The sequence below is a fragment of the Solanum dulcamara genome, chromosome 2 (assembly GCF_947179165.1).
Source record: "Solanum dulcamara chromosome 2, daSolDulc1.2, whole genome shotgun sequence".
Taxonomy (NCBI): domain Eukaryota; kingdom Viridiplantae; phylum Streptophyta; class Magnoliopsida; order Solanales; family Solanaceae; genus Solanum; species Solanum dulcamara.
Genome location: NC_077238.1, coordinates 59,936,690 through 59,957,945, shown reverse-complemented (window position 1 = coordinate 59,957,945; position 21,256 = coordinate 59,936,690). Strand labels below are relative to the sequence as shown.

At 37.1% G+C, this 21,256-nt stretch overlaps 2 protein-coding genes across 2 annotated transcripts; one reads left to right on the top strand and one right to left on the bottom strand.

The window, feature by feature from the left end:
- The first annotated feature begins 3,458 nt into the window (after positions 1–3,458).
- Positions 3,459–18,975, top strand: LOC129880600 (26S proteasome regulatory subunit 8 homolog A-like). Its single transcript, XM_055954691.1, has 9 exons — positions 3,459–3,781; positions 4,613–4,710; positions 7,059–7,283; positions 7,402–7,464; positions 7,551–7,714; positions 17,590–17,746; positions 17,843–17,941; positions 18,223–18,333; positions 18,558–18,975. The coding sequence occupies exons 1-9, from the start codon at positions 3,586–3,588 to the stop codon at positions 18,696–18,698; spliced, it is 1,254 nt and encodes a 417-aa protein (XP_055810666.1). The 5' UTR covers positions 3,459–3,585; the 3' UTR covers positions 18,699–18,975.
- LOC129880601 (uncharacterized) lies at positions 11,509–13,611 on the bottom strand. Its single transcript, XM_055954692.1, has one exon. It carries the CDS (start codon positions 13,106–13,108, stop codon positions 12,173–12,175), a length of 936 nt encoding a protein of 311 aa, XP_055810667.1. The 5' UTR covers positions 13,109–13,611; the 3' UTR covers positions 11,509–12,172.
- Positions 18,976–21,256: the final 2,281 nt, after the last annotated feature.

The window sequence follows — 21,256 nt, the reverse complement described above, 5'->3', positions numbered from 1 at the left end:
ATCGCGCCCAGAATACGCCTATGTAGTTTTGCACTTGGCGTTGCAGTAGGGCATTGCGCCACTATCACGCCCAAAATATGCCTATGTAGTTTGCACTTGGCGCGGAGCGCCACTAGATGCCCTTTGATGGGCATAAAGAAATCGTAACCACCAAACCAATAGAAGTTTGGCGCTGTAGTGGGGCTGGGCGCCACTATAACGCCCAGCACATTCCTTTGCTTATGCTTTCCAAATTCCTGCATATACTTGAACATATACTTTAGTGCACACTTGATTGATATTCCATTCAAAACACATAATTTAGCTCCAATATCTTCTCAAAATGCCTACCAAAGGATGGCCAAACATGGAACATGGGCTCATAAATATGCCCAAGATCACCTAGCCGGAACTAGCTCGAAATGATCTAAAATTTTGCATCAGAGACTGGCCACGAGACCCTTCATAGGTCGTATTTCTCTTCATAGCTAATGAAGAGTGTCCGTGAAGAGGACTGGCATAAGGGAGAAAGAGTAAGGAAGGGACCACAGAGGGCTCGACGGCCCGTGGTGCTTACCATGGACCATAAAGCTTTCCGTGATCCTCAACCCCCATAACCCTAAAGCATGCAAGGATCACAGGAGAGGACCACAACCATGGTGACCACTACGAGCCGCGGTGGTCTCAGTGGTGGCCACCCCTCTTGATCTAGCCTAAGTACAGGACCACAACGCTCACCATGGACCTTGTGGTGGCCTTCCATGAAGGCACACGACTCAGACTTTAATAAAGGGCATTCTAGTCTTTTCTCACCCTTTTCCAACTGAACCTTGCACATCTAAGGACCAATTATCAGTCCTTTCACATACCCAATAGGGTTTTCCTCTCATTCATATATGTATCTTCTTGAGAGAAACGATTGGAGAAAAGAAAGAAAGCTAGGGTTGAAGGTATTTGAGCAATCCCTTCGAGTTTTGATCGTTCCTTCAAATTCCAAGTATGTAAGGCTTACCAAAACGTGGGACTATGTTCGTCCACATGCCCTACATCTTCTTTAGTTGAATTGATCCTTGAATTGAGTCTAAATGTTCATATAATTTGAGTTTTCTTGATACATTTATGATCCTAGGGAGTCCTTGCATATATATATATATATATATTCGATTATGTGTTGATAATGTCGATGAGTTGAGTAATTGAGATATCCGATCATGCCTTCATTCCCATGAATCCTTTTTTGCACAATGATTGAGTTGAAAAGTTTTATTGGTAAATGTTGAATGAGAATTGAACTTGGTTTGTATAGTAGAAGTCTTTAGATTTGTTATTTTTTGAACTTGAATATTTGGAGTCTAAATATTTGTTGATTCGGAGTCTTGATGAGTCATGAATGAGTCTTGAAAAGAAGTCTAAATAAAAGAATTGATGAATGAGATGAGATTGAGTTGATTAGAGTCCAATGTGGCTAGATGATGTGATTTGCATAATTTGATTTGATTTGAGTCTTATGGGCATATTGAGTCTTGGGAGGAGTATCGAGCACTAAATTGAGTAAAAGTAAATAACAACTCGAACTCAATAAACTACATAGCCAGCGTAGGAGAGCATTGAACCATAAAATTGGATGTTTCCCCTTTTGTCCCAAAAGAGGACTTGATTTGATTGATTGTGGATCCAAAATTAATTGATTCGTCCCTTACCGTGGCAAAGTATTGGATGGATGTGGCAACGACGTCGGCTCATAGTACATCACCGTCTCATAGGTGGTGGTTGTTTGATAAGAGAAACTCCCTAAGGTCTAAAATAAATGATTTGATTGGCTGAGTTGCATATTATAAAGTCTATTTCTCTTCAAAAGCATTGTTTATTTTAAAACTTGCATCCTTTATTAAGTCGAGTTGATTGTAAAGTTGAGTCCCTCAAGATAAGTTAATTGATGATCGAGTTTGTTGATTGTGTTCTTTTTCAGCTATTTTACATGCTCGTACATTTCATGTACTGAAACCTTTCGGCCTGCATCATTTCATAATGCAGATACAAGTGCTAGAGATCATCAACAAGCTCTCCGTTGAAAATTTATTTCTTTTCTGATAGTGGTGAGACCTCCTTACTTTTCGGAGGGATCATATATTTATTTTCATCTACACTTTGAGTATTTTCTTTTGGGTAGCCATGGACTTGTCATTGGCACCTTCTTGATAGTGATAGAGGATTCATAAACGGATAGTGATAGTGTTGAGTAAGTGTTTTAGTTTTCAAACTTGTTCTTGAAAAACTGTTATTTGATATGGAGTTGATTTGGGATTTATTTCTAAGTGAATGTCATTTAAATTCATATTGAGTCTTTCGCTAAGTGATTGGATATGTGATTGGATCAAATGGTTCGCTTAGAGATCATCAATGGTCTTTGAGTGTCGGGCACGCCTAGGGTACCTTCTCGAGGCGTGACACAACAAACCTCAATTTAGCAGATTTGAAGAAGACGGCTGAAATATGCGGCTACATGAATGACTCAGAAATATTTTGACATAAGTATAAAAAGTTCGGCAATAAATGGAGATTAGTGTCTACTAAAGTTGAAGCTCTCTCAATTAAAGTAAGATGAACTTTGTCTTTAAATATTTATCACAAGCAGAACTTAATTATTTGAACCACACTTAATTTCTTAAAAGTAGAAGGAGGAAGCTTCCTTTTGATGGCTGAGGCAAAAAGAACGCACAAGCTCTTTGAAACAGAGCTTTTGATGAAAAAACATAGAGAATGGAGGATAAAGCAAAAACTTTTGGGTACTTTATTTTAGTGGGACCCGATGTTAAATTGAACGAATGAATCTACTATATTTAGGGTAAATGACCTAATTAAGTACTTTTTATAATACATTAAGGATCATTGAAGACGAGAGTGAGGTACAACAAGGTTATTTCTGTCCAACACCCTTCTCACTGAGCCGTACGTGGACATTACCACTCATACAACTCCTAGCCAACAAACAATTATGGAAGTGTGGATGAATCAATATCAAATATAAGATTGTTGTTGTACACAATCTCCAATTTAGTAGTCCTAACTATCCCCTCCACTATGTGGTAGAGTGTTCGTCCCAACCCCTTTGCAGGATTTTTTTCCTTTTAATTCAGAGAAGGATTCGAAATACTCCCCTCAATTCGAGATCCGAAAGAAGGGTATGTAGTTTATCCCACCTTTGGTACTTCAACAGGGCGAGTAGTTTGATAGTTACTTCTTTCATTTGGTAGGACGATGATAGGCTACATCAATGACAGAAACAATCGGAAAATTCGAGAGGGTTGCCTTCGAAGAACCGTTCGTCGAAAACCAAAGCCTAACTCTGATTATGAGGCTGACTGAATCCAATCCATACACTCGAAAATGAAATGTTGCTCTTTTCCTTTTTCGTCACGTGGAATATTATATAGGATCAAAATAAAACAACCCGATACATTAAGGACCATTTTGGTGGTTTTCTATGACTTTTTAGCATTGTTTTACTTGCCAACAAGAAAAGGAAGAGCTTCCAATTGCTACTATATTCTTCTTCTTCACTCACAACGCAAATCACAGCGATTTCTTCAAGACCTATCTGCAAAAATGGCGTCAGCTGATGTTGAGAAGAGCAGGAGCGCTATGGAGCGAGAGGAAGCCTGTTCAGCGAAACCAATGAAGCAAGGGGAAGGGCTTAGACAGTACTATATGCAGCACATCCATGATCTCCAGCTTCAAGTCCGCATAAAGACTCACAATCTTAATCGCCTTGAAGCCCAGCGAAATGAGCTCAATTCTAAGGGTTTGATTAACTAAATCTAGAAACCCTAACTTTTTAAGAAAACATTTTTCACGTTTATATTAAAACCCTAGCCTTAACCAGTTTCTTAGATTTGTACTACTTTTTCATGTTGTTTATTGTCTAGTTTTTGAAGTAAAGTAAAGTTCCCTTCTTTGATACAGAGATCTTAGTGTGAGAAGGCTGCTAAAATATTAAACTTAAGGAATTCAATTGATAATAGATTGAAGGTAAAGGGGTTCTATTTTTAGAATTGGACCTAATGCTGTGCCATCGATCACCTTAAAATTGTTGTTCCATTATGATAGTCCAACATGAGAGGTGAGTAGAGGTCCATTCCTCCTCTGTGGTGTTACTTTTTAAGAATTTTGTTTACTTAAATATGTTGGGATGCATAGAGACCCAACATTTCTTTGCCTTTTATGAGGTTAATACCCCAAATGACAAACTCTTCAACTATTCGATTGAATATCTGCTATCTTCCACCAGCATGTAACTCTAACCATCAAAGCTTAGGTAGATAAAGGGAAGAGAAATAGTTACTGGGTACAGGTCGTAATGGTTTGGCTTCCCAAACATATCATGTGTTATGGAACACAATTTCATTCTTATTTGCCTGGTTTTCATCGGTTTTGGGATCTTATTGACTTAATTAAAATTTTAGCGTTTCTTGAATAAATCAACCATGGTGTTTCTCTCACATCTGTTCTACTCTTGCTGAGGAATGTACTAAAATTGTGTCTTGATGACCAATGTCATTTTCTACTTTTTTTTCCAACTGTAATTTGAATCGTGTATGGGCTCATAAAATTATCCTTAATGTCTATTTTGCAGTGAGAATGCTCAAGGAGGAATTACAATTGCTTCAGGAGCCTGGATCATATGTTGGTGAAGTTGTTAAAGTAATGGGGAAGTCAAAGGTTCTAGTTAAAGTAAGTGTATCCACATCTTTTTTGTCGTCATTGAATTCTTTAATAAATTTTCCTACCCCATCTGTATGCTAAGTTGCTGGGGTGCGGGTGGCTGATATTTGTGCATATCTAGAGGTCGAATCCTTCATGATCTAAATCTTAAGATTCAGGGTACAGGTTCAAGTATTAATATGGGTGCGGGGTTCGACTTAAAATTATTTAAATATCTAAAATACATATGTGAAATATGCCTAAATTATGGTGGACTATTTGAAAGGAAAGGAATGCACAATTTTTTTAGAGCAAGTTTAAATCTGTAATTATATAAGTACAAATTTATTTCCTTACTGTTTTTTTTGGGTTTAACATGGCTATTGCAAATGATATAGAGGATATGATAGACTTCTTGAGTTCATTGCACATTCAGTTGTGATGTTGACCGGTAAATATCTTTGAAGCACCTTGTGGTTGCATACTCTTTCATACAAATATCTTTTAACGAAAAAAACAAATGTCTAAATTATGATGTCACCCTAGTTTTGGTTTTGATTTCAGAAATCAATGTGTCTGTCTTGAATTTCTCAATTGATTTTGGTCAAAGTACCCAAATTGATTGACCATATCCGGTATCGATCCCACACCCATGTCGTGTCGACACAGGTGTGGCATCGGAAGTGAAGAATCCACACAACTTAGTCTGTAAGAAAGCATTTCTCATTTGGTCACCAAGCTGCAATAGAATGTTGAATTGGTTGTATGCTGCAGTAGAATGATGTACTTTCTGCTCGTGTCCTTGGTTGATAGCCTACTTTGCTCACCCTCTTCAGTTGAATACCTTTCGTGTTATGGAACCCATTAGATTTCTATCTACCAATTTTGTCTTGTCTTATTAGTTTCGCACTCTTCATTTTAGGGTATCTGGTAGTTTTGACTCCTTAGCTTACATGACAAAGTTGGTTATGTTATCTCAAAAAAATGACAGTTGTTTTATGTGTTGCCATTTATGATGTCAATTCCATTTAACCCTCATGTAGTATGTCATGGGTTCCAAATTGTCCTTTACTATGAGAACTGTTCTATTAGTTTTTCAGCAACAAGTGATACAATGAATTCATTTGGATTATGCTGTTTTTAAATTTACAAAGATTCTCTAGTACAAATATTTGTACCGTGGCATTCCCTTATTCAGTGTTGTGAAAAAGCGCCGAAGCGCTCGCTTTAAGCGTGAAGCGGAGCGAGGCGAGGCACTAGCACTTCAACACCGTGAAGCGAAGCGTGCGCTTCATGGGAGAAGCGAGAAGCACGCTTCATCTAGAAGCGAGAAAAAAACTCGTTTTTTTTGAAAAAGCGGCACTAGGTTTTTTTTTTTAAAAAAAATGTGTAAAACTTATAATTAATTGTTCCAAGCTGCTGCGACTTCTTCTTCAACTTCGACAGTTCAACTAGGTTAGTTTTTCTTCTTCTCTTCTTCTCTTCTTCTGTTCTTCTCTTTCTATTTTTATTTTTATTTCCATTCAGCAGTTCTGCCGTCTGCGCAATTGCTGCAATGTTCTTCTCTTCATCTCTTCTTCTCTTCTTCTTTTTCTATTTCTGCGCAACTGCCGTCTGCTAAAAATTATTTTTTTCAAGTTTTATTCAACAGTTTGGCAATTTTTTTTTGAAGATAAAGCATATGCTCTGTTTTTTTTCCACATAGTCTAGCTGCTTTATTATTTTTTTTTAATTTTGCTGCAGTTACTCTTTTAATTTTGCTGCAGCTGCTCTGTTATTGTTTTGACAATTTGACTTGTGTGATTGAATTATTATTCTATTTTTTCTTTGTAGTAAGTTGTATTTTCTTAATGCAACAAAAAAGGAATCCAGCTTGGGCATATGGAATTGCCATGGGAAGTAACACAAAAATCAAATGTGTTTTTTGTGATATGACATATAATGGCGGAATATTTCGTCACAAGAAGCATCTTATTGGTGGTTATAAGATAAAGTGTGTCCAAAGGTCCCGAATAGTGTGAAGGAAGAAATAAAAGAGTATTTTACGAAAAAAATGAATTTAAAACTCAAATGAATCCTGAAGCATCCATGGTTAATCTTGTTGATGATGATGAAATCGATGATGAAGTTGAAGTGAATATGCCAATGGGGCATGTTTTATTATCTATGCATATTTTATATTTTATATTTTTATACTAAATATCGCTTTTTCTGAAAAAAGCATGCGCTTCGCTTCACGCTTCTCGCTTCTGTGAAGCGAGCCCCTGTCGCTTTTTTCCGCTTCTCGCTTCTCAAAACACTGCCTTTATTATATTTCTAGTTTATTTAATATGCTTTTCTTATATTTTTTAATTACTCATCTTTGTTTTATACCCTAGGTTCACCCTGAAGGCAAATACGTTGTCGATATTGACAAAAATATTGACATTACAAAGATCACTCCATCAACTAGAGTTGCCCTACGCAATGATAGCTATGTCCTTCATTTAATTTTGCCCAGCAAAGTTGATCCATTGGTCAACCTCATGAAAGTTGAGAAAGTGCCAGATTCCACTTATGACATGATTGGTGGTCTTGACCAGCAGATCAAGGAGATTAAAGAGGTACTTATCTTCTCTATTTTTTTGTGTGTTTTCTTGATCTGTCTTGTTAACTCAAGTCTCTTAATGTCTTACATAATAATTGTATAATTTGTTTAACTTTCGATCTATTATGCATTAGGTTATTGAGCTTCCCATTAAGCATCCTGAGTTGTTTGAGTCTCTTGGAATAGCTCAACCAAAGGTATATTCAGCTTTATGAAGCTCTCCTTCAGTTTATTGTCAGCATCACTAATGATCTTGATTGGACTCCTCTTCTATGAATGACAGGGAGTGCTGCTCTATGGACCTCCAGGAACTGGGAAAACATTGTTGGCGAGGGCAGTTGCACATCACACTGATTGTACCTTCATTAGGGTCTCTGGTTCCGAACTAGTGCAGAAATATATTGGAGAAGGTTCTCGAATGGTGAGAGAACTTTTTGTTATGGCCAGGTTAGTTCTTAATTTTGAGAAACCAACAGTAACGTATTTATGATTTATCACCTTAATTTCAATACTATTTCTTGGTCAAGGTGCTGAGCTAAGTACACTAGAATTGGTTCTCTGAAGGAGATGAAAGTGTGAGAGAGTTCATAATAGATCTAGAATCTTGATACAATACGGAAATATGGAAAACAAACGAACAAGAAACAACAAATTAAATAAAAGATAAAGGATATAAAATCAGGACACAAAAGAATTAATTGGCAACAATAGCTATAGAAAGCTAAAACCTTCAATAAATGGAACCAAATCAAGCACCTAACCTATAAGATGAACCCTCAAGAGGAATGATTTCCTCTTGAAAGTAATCTATCAAGTACCATCAAGCAACAATGACCTTAAGCCCTAACTCTCTCAAGAGCATCACTATTCAAGTGAATATTCATATCATCCAACATAATCTACCTAATAAAATGACATAATGTAGTATTTATACTAGACTGCACTAAGACTAAGACCAATGATTGTTACTACAAAACTATCCTTACTGAATTAAGGGTCTTTTTAGTCTTTTTATCCAAGAGACTTTTTTTTATGATAAGGGAAACCCACAGTTGCTACCTTTTGGGTGCGCACAGAGTAAAACACTCGCTCCTATGCAATAGCTCGCAAATAACACGAGAGGTAACCCGCACTAGGCGAGCCTGGTGCGACGAGCTCTATCCAAAAGGCAAATCCCTTGTTTTTGCTAGCAAGGGGTTTCGAACTTGAGACCTCCAACATGGAAGTTCCAAGCCCAAACCATTGGGATACCCCGAAGGGTCTTATTTAAGAGACTTACATTTCAAGAATGGCCAATTTGCATCCATAGCCTCTTTCTCCCTACTCCAAATAATCTTCCACATGGAGCCTTGTAATTCTTCTTTAATATATTCTTGACCTTCACCTCTTCATTCCAAGATTTTGATAAAGCTCGGGTTGCATCATTTTCACTTTCTTGAAAATGATTCGTCCAAACCTTGCAAAACCATAGGAACACAAGCAATAGCAAGGACCTCATAGTATGAGGGTTAGCACAAGGGTTAAAAATTCTACCAACATGCGAAGGATGCACAAACTTGTGATATAGTCAAGCATCAACTATGCTCATGAAGGACAAGCTTCCACATGAAACACTTAGAAGTTGGCTAGTCTAAGGTCACCAGGGTCAAAATTAAAGATACCCATCTTGGTCAAGAGAACAACCAAGCACCCCATTAAGTTCCCTTCCCACATAAGATATGTAAATAGATAATAAATAAATGTGTCACGCAAAAATAATTCATTCAAAGTGTCCTCATATGTAAGCTCACTATTAGAATCATGAACACCATTAAGCACCATCAAGAATTGGGACACTCAAAGAAGAAGTAACAACTTGAAAGCAAGTATCACCTTCTTTCTCAACATCCCATAGTGGGTTATCATACAAGTTATAACCTTTAAGTTGAGCACATCACCATCATTTTTAATACTAGTAGGCATACACTAGGAGTTATCTCATCATCTTCATCAAATAAGACATTGTTCTTAAAGAGAGAACGTATTTAAAGAAAGAACAATCGATCAAAGATGAAGAGTTGAGCATGGATTCTCATTCTCAAAATGACAAATGTCCTCTTTCAAGGCACCTTCAACCACACTATCTCTATGAGCAAAACAAGAAATAGTATCTTCAAAAAGAGTTATTTATGCTCAAAGAGTTAGTCCTATTCACATGACCAACATGATCAACACCATCACTAACTTGAGGCTCATTAATCACTCCTTCAAATAGTGGACTAACATCACAATCAAGTTGATCAACACAAGTATGACATGATAATGCACTATCATTTAAAATACAAGTGTCGATACTAGGTGGATACAAATCGATTTTGCAAGGATCAATTTAGTCATCAATAAGATCAACTAGTGTATGGGCACTCTCAACAAAGATATTATCAATATGGCAAAGAATCATTAAGCTTACACAAAGACAAGCTAGTACTCCCTCTTTGTTCATTCGAAAAGGTTAAAGTGTCAAGTTTCGCTATTGTACCTTGAGGTTCACAAGAAACATCTTCTTTACCTTGGGGTGAAAATTCCCTCAATATGTGGGAACACACTCAAGCCGTTTGTTCAAGGAGACTATCATATTCATCACATCATTAAGGGTAGACTCCATGTTGGAAGCTTGTGTTTCTCCCTTCGCCATTCTTGTGCCTACAACACGAGCAAACAAGATTAGTGATAAAAGCTCCTCACTCGTATTTGCACTCCTTTATATTTGGGTAGCACCACTCAAATGTACTCACACACTCTAGCCTTTACCACTCTCGGATCCGAAGAAAGTTGTCCTTGAGGTTGGCTTGTGACTCTTGGCAAGTGACTCTAAAAGCTAACAGACTTAGCCAAGAAAGAAGAAACGAAGTTAAATGAGAAGCACGAAACAACTAGCACGACAAAAATTAAACACAGGCACAACTTAACAAATTACTAAATAAGACTACTTATTTAGTAACTAGTTAAGAAAATAATTAACAATCACTAAAAGGACTGATAAAAAAAGTGTGATTACTATTACTTGAAGGAACAAATTGCTAACATAATTGGAAAGTTTAAGTAACTAAGAAAACAATGGATCATACTGTTGTAGGATTTGAAGTTTCAACAATTAAATTCACGTTGATCATATTTGTCTTCAGCTCAATTGATTCACAATGTATCTCATCATCATTGAATGAGATGGAACCAATTTCCACACTCATTCTCGGGTAAAATTGATCAATTGTGTTCAATTCTTCACCTATGCGATCAATAGGATGCGAGATACAATTTACTTTGCAATACGAGATTTTTCAATCCCAAACAGCAGCAACCAAAACAGGTTCTCAACTTCAAGTTTCCAACAACAGGTAGTCAACCAATTCAATTGGTCAATAGATTTATAACTTAACCCGAGCAATATCGAGTTCAAACACTCAGATGAGACACCCAGTTTCAGATCTGAAATTTCAAGGTTCAACAATGGTTGCTTCATATGAATGAGTAAAGCTCAACACAAGCACTCAAATCAGTCTTCAAATAATATTCATCATCAGAAATGGATTTACCAAATGCAATAAGAAGCTTCAAGTTTCTTCTTCAACCTTTGAATTGCTCTGAACATCCACCCACAGACACCTCAAATATGCTCTAAAATCCTTCAAGTTCGAGATATGAGCTCCTCAGATCGTTCTCCATCTCTTGAAATGACACCCACTCAAAATGGAACTCACTTGCTGAACTCAAAATTTGAGATCGAAGCTTCAAGAGTCCTTCAATGAATGCCCATGGTGTTCCTGTTATCTGTTTGCGTTATTAAGTTCTTAAACCAGAAGATACATGTTTCCAGCTCAAACAATAATCGCCTACAGATCGTGTTCAACAGATGACTTCAAATGGTGAGATCTGCAACTCCGAAACCCAATTGTGAAACTCAAGTTCAATGGATGTCTCATTTCAGTCAACAAAGCCAATGACTTTCACGTTTTTGGACCTCCAGACAAGCAACAAACAACTAATCAATGTCCATGATACTGTTAAGAAAACAAATCTGACATACCCACTCCAAAATAATTAACCAAGGACAGATCGAAGTTTTTTTTTTTGAGAACTCCATTCTAGTTCAATCGAGCCTTTAATGGTGTTTTCACAATCTTTAGCTCAAATCTCTTCACATTTTCAGCTAGATTTGAACAAAGAATAGGCTTACAATCCCTGGGAATCCAGTTCTTCGATGGGTATACCAATGTTCTTGTTCAAATCCGATTGCTCTAATTCAGTTAAATAATAGGATTAACAATTATTCTTAAAGGAAATTCAAAAAGCCCAATAATGCTGCACAGATCTAACAACGGGAGTAAAGAACAAGGTTAATAAAGACTTTTTTTCAATCCAAGACTAGATCTGTGAGAAAAATTCTATCCCAAACTTTGATATCAAATGATACAATATCGAGATGCGGGAAACAAACGAACAAGAAACAACAAATTAACAAAAGATCAACAACAACAACAACAACAAACCCAGTGTAATTCCACCATGTGGGGTCTGGGGAGGGTAGAGTGTACGCAGACCTAACCCCCACCTTAAAAGGTAGGGCGGCTGTTTTCGAAAGACCCTCGGCTTAAGAGAGAAGAACAAGGAAGGAGAAACAAGGGAAACAAGACATAGGTCAGTAAAGCCAGGCATATAGCAGACAATATAAAGATATGAATAATGAGAGCGATAAAGCGATAAAGTCAAGGTAGGAAAGATCGGGAATAAAGGAGCATTACCTACTATAGATAAAATAGGATACCCAAAGTAAACTTGGCCAACTAATATAAGCAGTAATCCCATGCAAAATCATATGTTAAGGCAAATGAGCGCGACTACGATTACTATGGAGAACCGATAGGCCACCTAGCCCACTATCTTAGTCTGAGTCCTCCATAGCCTCCTATCTAAGGTCATGTCCTCGGAGAGCTGCAACTGTGCCATATCATGTCTAATGACCTCTTCCCAATATTTCTTCGGCCTCCCTTTGCCCCTCCTGAAACCGTCCATAGCCAACCTCTCGCACCTCCGCACTGGAGCATCTGTGTCTCTCCTCTTCACATGCCCAAACCATCTCAGTCTCGCTTCCCGCATCTTGTCCTCCACCGATGCCACTCCCACCTTGTCTCGGATATCTTCATTCCTAATTCTATCCATCCTAGTGTGCCCACACATCCACCGCAGCATTCGCATTTCCGCGACTCTCATCTTCTGAACATGAAGTTTCTTGATTGGCCAACACTCCACCCCGTACAATAAGGTCGGTCTAACCACCACATTGTAGAACTTGCCTTTGAGTTTTGGTGGCACTTTCTTGTCACACAGCACTCCGGAGGCGAGCCTCCATTTCATCCACCCTGCACCGATGCGGTGTGAAACATCGTCGTCGATATCTCCATCTTCCTGTATAATAGACCCAAGGTACTTGAAGCTTCTTTTCTTTTGAATGGCCTGGGTACCAAGCCTCACTTCCCCGTCAGCCTCACGCGGCAGGCTACTGAAATTGCACTCCAAGTATTCTGTCTTGGTCCTACTCAATTTAAATCCTTTAGACTCCAACGTCTGTCTCCAGCCCTCCAGCTTGTCGTTAACTCCGTTGTGAGTCTCGTCAATCAGGACTATGTCATCCGCGAACAACATACACCAAGGCACCTCACCTTGTATTTGTCTTGTCAATTGATCCATCACCAGGGCGAATAGAAACGGGCTAAGAGTCGATCCCTGGTGCAACCCCATCGTAACAGGAAAGTGCTCCGAGTCCCCCCCTACCGTCCTTACCCTGGTCTTAGCTCCATCATACATGTCTTTAATCGCTCTAATGTATGCCACAGGTAAACATTAAAAGCAAGACACACGATAAGAATTATTGGCAACATTAGCTATAGAAAGCTAAAACCTACAATTAATGGAACCAACTCAAGCATCTAACCTATATGATGAACCCTTAAGGGGAATGATTTCCTCTTGCAAGCAATCTATCAAATAACATCAAGCAACAATTGACTTTAAGCCCCAACTCTTTCAAGAGCATCACTATTCAAGTGAATATTCATATCATCCAACATAATTTACCTAATAAAATGACATAATGTAGTATTTATACTATAATAGAGTAAGACCTCATTTGTTTGCACTTAATGGAGGTCTAAATCTGAATGGTTCAAACCTTAGGCTATTAAGTGCATTTATTTTTTCTAATTAAAAATCCCTTAATGGGTTTGAAAGGGTTTGAATGAATCAGATCCGTGTCAGTCTTAATCCAATTCAAACTCTTCTAAATACACGACTTCTATTTTCGGAAAAACGTTTTGCTCCATATTTTTTCTCCTCTGCAAGAAATTCACGCCTCTCTCCTTCAACTGTATTAGTTATCCAAATTCTTTCCCTTGAACTTTATTTCTTGGTCTTACTGTTTCTTACCAAGAATTGGTAAATTTTGTTGTAAAAATGTTGAATTAAAATGCAAAGCAACTCCATAAATATGAGTTGTTGAAAGTGGGTGGTGATGCCTTCATAAATTTGTTTAAAATCATTTGAATGTATACTTTTTACTACTTATTTTAGAGAAGAGTACATGGGCAAACACATTATAGAATATAAATATGTTTCACTTCTTTATTTAAAAAAATGATTGACTACAATTTTTGTAACAATTGTTTTTATTAATATAAAATTATATACGTAGTAAAAGTAGTTCCATTTATTTTTATCAAACTTAAAATATTATTTATATCTTTAAATATCTTAAATTTTATCAAATAGTAATTTATTTTGTCTAGGTTGAAGGTTTTTCTAATATTTTGTTGATGTAATATTTAATTACTATTTTATTTAAAGTATAATATTTATTGTGTTTATATATAACAACCAGTCTTAATCATTTAACGTCCAGACTTAAAAGACAGATATTTAATCATTTAAATGTGCATTCAAATTTAGACGTCTTAATCTTAATGAAAACAAATGAAGTTTAAGACTAAAGAATAATGATAGTTATTACAAAGATACCCTTAATGAATTAATAGTCTTTTTAGGTATCATTTGTTTTCATTAAGATTTAGACATTTGAATCTGAATGCTCATCTGAATGATTAAGATGTTGTCTTAAGATCTGAACAATAAATGATTAAGATTGTTTGTTTTTCAACTTATGGATATACATAACTTATTTATATGTACATAATAAAAATACAATTCAAATTAAAATTAATTAAAACAATATTTGATAAAAATAAAAATAAAACACTTATGCTTGCTAGTGATGGTGGAAATAGTTTGTAATGGTGGTGGTGATGGTAATAGTTGTTGGTGGCTAGTAATGATGGTGGTGATAGTTATGAGGGTGAAGGTGATTGATATTGTGGCGACTGTCATAATGGTAGTGATTGGTAGTGGTGTCGGTGGTTGTAATAGTGAAGTTGGTTGATGTTAAAAGTTGGTGGTGTTGATGGTGACAAAGGGGTAGTCCGGTGCAATAAAGCTTTCGTTATGCGCAGGGTCCACGAAATGACCCAACAACAAGGGCCTATTGTATGCAGTCTTATCTTTCATTTATGCCGAAGGCTATTTTCAAGGCTTGAACCTATGACCTCTTAGTCAAATGACAACTACTTTATCAGTTACTAAAAAATATGTAGTGGTTGATGATGTGTTTGTGGTAGTTGGCGATGGTTCTAGTTGTAATGATGGAGGTGGTTGCTAGTAGAGATTGATCACGGTGGTGGTAGTAGCTGATAGTAATGATGGAGGTGGCGGTGGTGATCGAAGGATGTATGCTGATAGTTGGCGGCGGTGCTAATTGTGATGGCGGAGTATGAATTAACTGTAGTGGTGGTAGTAGTGGCGGAGGTGGCGGCGGCAACGGCTATAGAGATGGGTGGTGGTGATAATAGATATAATTATAATGATGAATGAGATAAGTGTGGGAACAACTGACATTAGTGGTTATGATGACAAAGATGGTTTGTGGTAGATGACGGTAATGACGATTGTCAATGATGGTGGTGGTGGTGGTGATGGTGATGGCAGAGGTGGTTAGTGATGATGGCTGGTGATTGTGGATAGAGTGATGATCAATATTATCCACACAATAATACCTCATAATGATACTAAGACACTGTTCTAGATCTTCATGATTAAGAGCCTGTTTGGATTAGCTTTCAACTTTTTGAGTGTGTGACTGGCCAACTTAAGGCCATTTTGTGAAATAAGTCCAAAAAAATAACTGGGCTTGTTTGACTTAGCTTATCTAAAGTAGCTTATAAGCTGAAGTGACTTATAAGCTGCTTTCAGTTTATAAGCTGGTTTAGATAAGCTATGCTAAACAGGCACTAAGGCATATTCAAACCAATTAAGTGCTTCAAATCTTAATGAAAACAACTGCACTTAATGGTATAATGTCTGAACTATTCAGATTCAGACCTCCATTAAGTGCAAACAAATGAGGCCTTAGTCTTCTTATTCAAGAGGCTTGCATTTTAAGAATAGCCACTTCGCATTCATGACCTCTTTCTTCCTACTCCGAGTAGTCTTCCACGCGGAGTCTTGTACTTCTATTTTGGTATGTTCTTGAGCTTCAACTCTTCATTCCAAGATTTTGATGAAACTTGGCTTGCATCAATTCTAGATGCAGTTCCTACTTCCAGGAGATAGTATTGTGATATTAAGATCTTATGATTTATGCAAATATGACTTATAAGTTCTAAATACTTAGTAGGCGTTTGTCCATGAAAACAAAAGAAAATCACTTTATTTGGATTTTCAAAGTTGGTGTTGGAGTTATGTTTGACCTTTCTTTTGCAACGAAATATTTAGAATTTGAATGTATTTTTTTGGGATAATAGTTCGAAAAATACCCGAACTTTGACGAAATTTGTTGTTACAATCCCAAACTTTGGACGGGCCCTATTACCCCACTGAACTATTTAATAGTACATTTTAAAAGTATAATCGTGGTTGAGTTAAATTTGAAAGTGTTGTAGTTTGGATCAAAATAGCTAGTTGAAGCATTTTCTTGTATTGATGTAAGTTTAAAAGTGTTTATGTTTGCTAGTTTGTATGGTTGAAGTCATGAACTTGATTTTGTGTTGAATGTAATATCCTTGAAGTCGATGAAAAATCTAAAATTTTGACTTCAAAATCAACAATAATGTCAATAGTTATCAAACCCACAAAAATTTGGATTAACTCAAATCACGAATATACTTTTAAAATGCACTATTAAATAGTGCAGGGGGTAATAGGGCCCGTCCAAAGTTTGGGATTGTAACATCAAATTTTGTCAAAGTTCGGGTATTTTTCGGACTATTATCCCTATTTTTTTTAAAAAAACATGAAATATGATTTCAACATGAAATATAATTTAAATCAGGTCATTTTATGAAGTTTAGGATAAATTTTAAAAAGAAAATTTATAAAGGTGAAAAGTGAAAATAGGGTTGATCGTTTTCCCAATTCCATTCAAGTTGTATTTGAATTTTTTATATTTTTATGGCCAAACACTGATTTTCAAATGAAGTGAAATAATTACGGGAAAAAAGTGAAAATCTCAGGGCCAAATAGGTCTTTAATATTCTCTTAATTATAATATGATTAGGTAATTTTTTTCCTCTATGAATTAGAATCTGTGGAGTTAAATCTTTTGGAACATTTATTACCTACAGTTTTGGATGGTGAGTTGATATTGGTCATCCCAAGCTATCCACATATTTCTAGCCTACCAGTCACGTTTCTTTTTGGATTATCGGAAACAGCCTATCTACCCCACAAAGGTAAAGTTAAGGTCTGCGTACATCCTCTCCTCTCTAGACCCCACCTGTGGAATTATACTAGGTACGTTGTTGTTGTAGTCACGTTTCTTTTTGCTTTAACTATCTAGTATCTGGAAGCGCTGTCTGTTGACCGACTAATCCAGATTGGTTAAGAGGGAAGGGATCCTATTGTGGTGGTTACCAGTCATGTGGGAGATCAATTAACCTGATTTAACGGGTATTGTCAGAAAATAGGATTCATGGAGCTCCAAATGCATGCTATTAGGATCGGATGGCTCCAACTAGCTCTCTGATTTTAGACTGTTTTTTGACAACCTTAACCTAATTTTAGACTGATTATATCTTCTTAGAAATAAAGGATCTATTAAGGGTGCAAGGTGCGGGGGGGGGGGGGGGGGGGGGGAATCTTGGTCCTTCCCGCAAATGTTCCCTCTTTTGTTATATTATCTAATGGATCAACCTGTTTCAATTTTTTTCTTTTGTGCTAATGCCCTGACATTGTTTTAACTTCAGGGAACATGCTCCTTCTATCATTTTTATGGATGAGATAGACAGCATTGGATCTGCTAGGATGGAATCAGGGAGTGGCAATGGTGACAGTGAAGTGCAGAGGACAATGCTTGAACTTCTCAATCAGCTTGATGGATTTGAGGCATCAAACAAAATCAAGGCAAGCTCAGCGTGCTGTTTTAATTATATATTGCTTGGGTATAACTTTATTAATGTGAGTGGGTTGGAGCTGAGACAAGATTTACTTTTGCTTCAGGTTCTGATGGCCACAAACCGTATAGATATTCTAGATCAAGCACTCCTTAGACCAGGAAGGATAGACAGGAAGATTGAATTTCCAAATCCCAATGAAGAGGTCTCTGCTTCATGTAGTTTTTATTATGTGGTTAAGATGGTCAATTCTTTTACTTCATAACACTCTTGGGTTGCTCATTTTGGTTGCTTATGCTTGTTGATTTATATGCTGAGTGTACTGGGAACACATAGAGATGCCGTTGTGTTTGACTAGAAGCAACTTATGCTCGTCATACTTCTCTGCTTCCTCATTGGAGCGATTGACGCTTCATTCTTTGGTTATCATTTTATGATACGATGATGATTTGTTCCCAATCAACTTTTCTTTTGATTACTGTGCAGTCTCGTCTGGACATTTTGAAGATTCATTCGAGGAAGATGAACTTGATGCGGGGGATTGATTTGAAGAAGATTGCTGAGAAGATGAGTGGTGCTTCTGGGGCTGAACTTAAGGTGTGGTGATAGCATGCACTTTCTGCTATACTATAGCAAATGAAATTCATGTGCATCTTGAGTGGCCTATTTAACTTATCAGTTAAAACTTCTGATCTAATGTGATGAACTAATCTCACCTGTGCCTTGATCCTCCACATGAGTTGTTGTGAATCAAAATGCATTTCTTGCTATGTTATATTTTTGCTTGTTCTTGATCTATTCTTTCTATCTACTATTTGAAGGCTGTATGTACGGAAGCAGGGATGTTTGCTCTAAGAGAGAGGAGGGTGCATGTGACTCAAGAAGATTTTGAGATGGCTGTTGCTAAAGTAATGAAGAAAGAGACTGAGAAGAACATGTCACTGCGAAAGCTGTGGAAGTAGGTGATGGTCAATATAAAGGACCTGAAACGCACACACATCTGAACTGATTGTTTATAATTACTATTGTTCTTGGAACTTTTATTTGACCCCAGGACTTAAGACTTACCCTTAGTATTTTCATGTTTCTCAGTAAGCTGTTTCTTTTCTTTGGCTGTCTGGGGCATTCGCAGCTGTAATTCAAAATTTTCAGTGTTTCTCCGTTCAGCTTTACTATTTGGCACTCAGCTTCTAACTTGTATTCTTGTTTGCCAGACTTGATGTACTTTTTTTTCCTGTTCTTCCTTGAAGTCCCTGCCTAGGAGTTGTATTCTGTCCATTTAATTTATATGACAGTTTACTTATATGTTAAGTTTAATAAAGAAATGAAGATGTGTGAAACTTGTGGTGTCTAAATGTCACAAATGTGGCTCTGAAAGTCTTGAAATTTGTGAACTTCATCGTGTTTAATAGTTATGTTGCTATAAAAGTTTATCATTAAATAATAAGTACGTACGACAAGCCCAAGCGGGCAGACCGACAAAATAAACAAGAGTAGATAGATTGACTCATTTAAGCACTTTGTGTGTCTCTTCTTCTCCCATGAGGCGTCAATGATGTTGAGTTGGAAGAGCACCTAATCTACTCCATTTGTTCGTCAATGATGCTGAGTTGAGTTGGAAGAGCACCTAGTCTAGTCTTCTCCATTCGTTCGTCAAAGATGCTGAATTGAGTTGGAAGAGCGCCTAGTCTTCTACATTTGTGTGTAGATCGTGGATGATGTTGAGCTGAGTTAGAAGAGCAGTTGGTCTTCTCCATTTGTGTGTCGATTTGTACAACCAGGGAGGATCTATCCACTGTAAGTCATTTAGTCTCAGTTTCTTACCACAACTCTTCATTCGATTTCACCTAAGACACCTAAAGTATCTTGCCAGGTGCCATGACTGTCTTGCCTTGAGCCTAGACCTTAGGCGGAATCGATATTCAATGTCATTGTTGGCTCGAGTGAACTCATAAAATGGCATGGAACATAGAGCATTCATCTGATCTAGATGGATTACATAGTTCAAACAAATTATTGAGAAATTTATTATGCATAAAGAAAATACACCTTTCAATAAAAGCTTCTCATAGTAAATCGTTTAAGTTTTGAAACATAATGACGCCAAGGTCAAAATTGGTATACATAACATAAGAACATATTAACTTACCATATACTGTTTATCGAGACAAACCTCGAGTATGACCTATAAACTTGAACAAACTAAATCTGACTAATATGTTCTAAGGACGAATGGAACTCACCAATAGATTAAATATAGAGCCATGCTGCTCGATCATTTGGAGTACCTGAATCTGCATCACTTAAAATGCAGCGCTCCAGATAAAAGGAACGTAAGTACATATGAAATTATATTGTATGTAAAATGGCTGAATAAAACATGACTGAAATATGAAGTAAAATGCATAACTAAATACCATGAGTAATACATACAGTCACATCATAAGCTTTGAATTCATGAGGCTGGCCTTGGCTAAAAAGCATTCATAAATCATTAACTCATTAGGATAGTCTTTTCATTTCGTAATTTATCATATTGTTTAGGTTAACCTAACATAACTACCATGGGAGAATATGAGGTTAAACTAACATAACTACCATGGGAGAATATGAAGTTTGATATTAGCCCGATTAGCTAAGTCGCCTCATACCTTATCAGGTATGAGACTGTAAGACTCCATAAGTTGGAAAGTCAGCAATCGAGGTTCAAAAGGAGTTCTCAGAAAAATCCCATCTTTTGGCACCAGGTGGTCCTTCACGAACCTGGGAGACAAACCGTAAAGTTCACTGAGCAAAGGGAAGTTTTGGGAGAAAGGACCACAGATGGCACCACGGGCCATGATGATGCCCATGAACCCAATGAACCCAATTCCTCAAACTCCACTTTAGGGTACCTACCACGGAAGGCACCACGAGCTATGGTGGCCTCCGTGTAGGTCACCCCTTCAAGACCCAAATTCAAGTCCTACACCATGACCACCACCACAGGCCGTGGTGAGTTTCACGGACCGTGGTGGATCCCTTGTCCAGGTGAATTCTCAGTTTAAGTTCAGAGGTATTTTGGTCTTTTCCTATATTTTCATTAATGAATGTGAACGGTTTTTGGGACTTTATTCTTACCTATTAACTACCCTATGCCCTCCTAACCCTCTCATTCTCACCCAAACACTCAAATCAAAATCCTCTCTCTAAAAGTGTTTTTTCAAGATTCTTCTTCTTCCTCAAGCAATTCAAAGGATTTCTTAAAGATCAAAGCTTCAATTCTCTACAATTTAGGGCTCCTAAGATCAAAGGTATGTGGGAATTCATCCTTAGGCCCTTTTCACCCATCAAATCCCAAATTTTTTCTCAAATCTCTTATGAATTCTTCTTCTAAAAGCTCTAATTTCATGAATTGCATTGGGTCTTATTAAGTATGATATATTTCATTGCTATTAGCCTAATTATGCATAATATACAACATGTTGCATGATTTCAAGATGAATTTTCCTGACCCATGCTATATGCTAGTTTCAAGTAT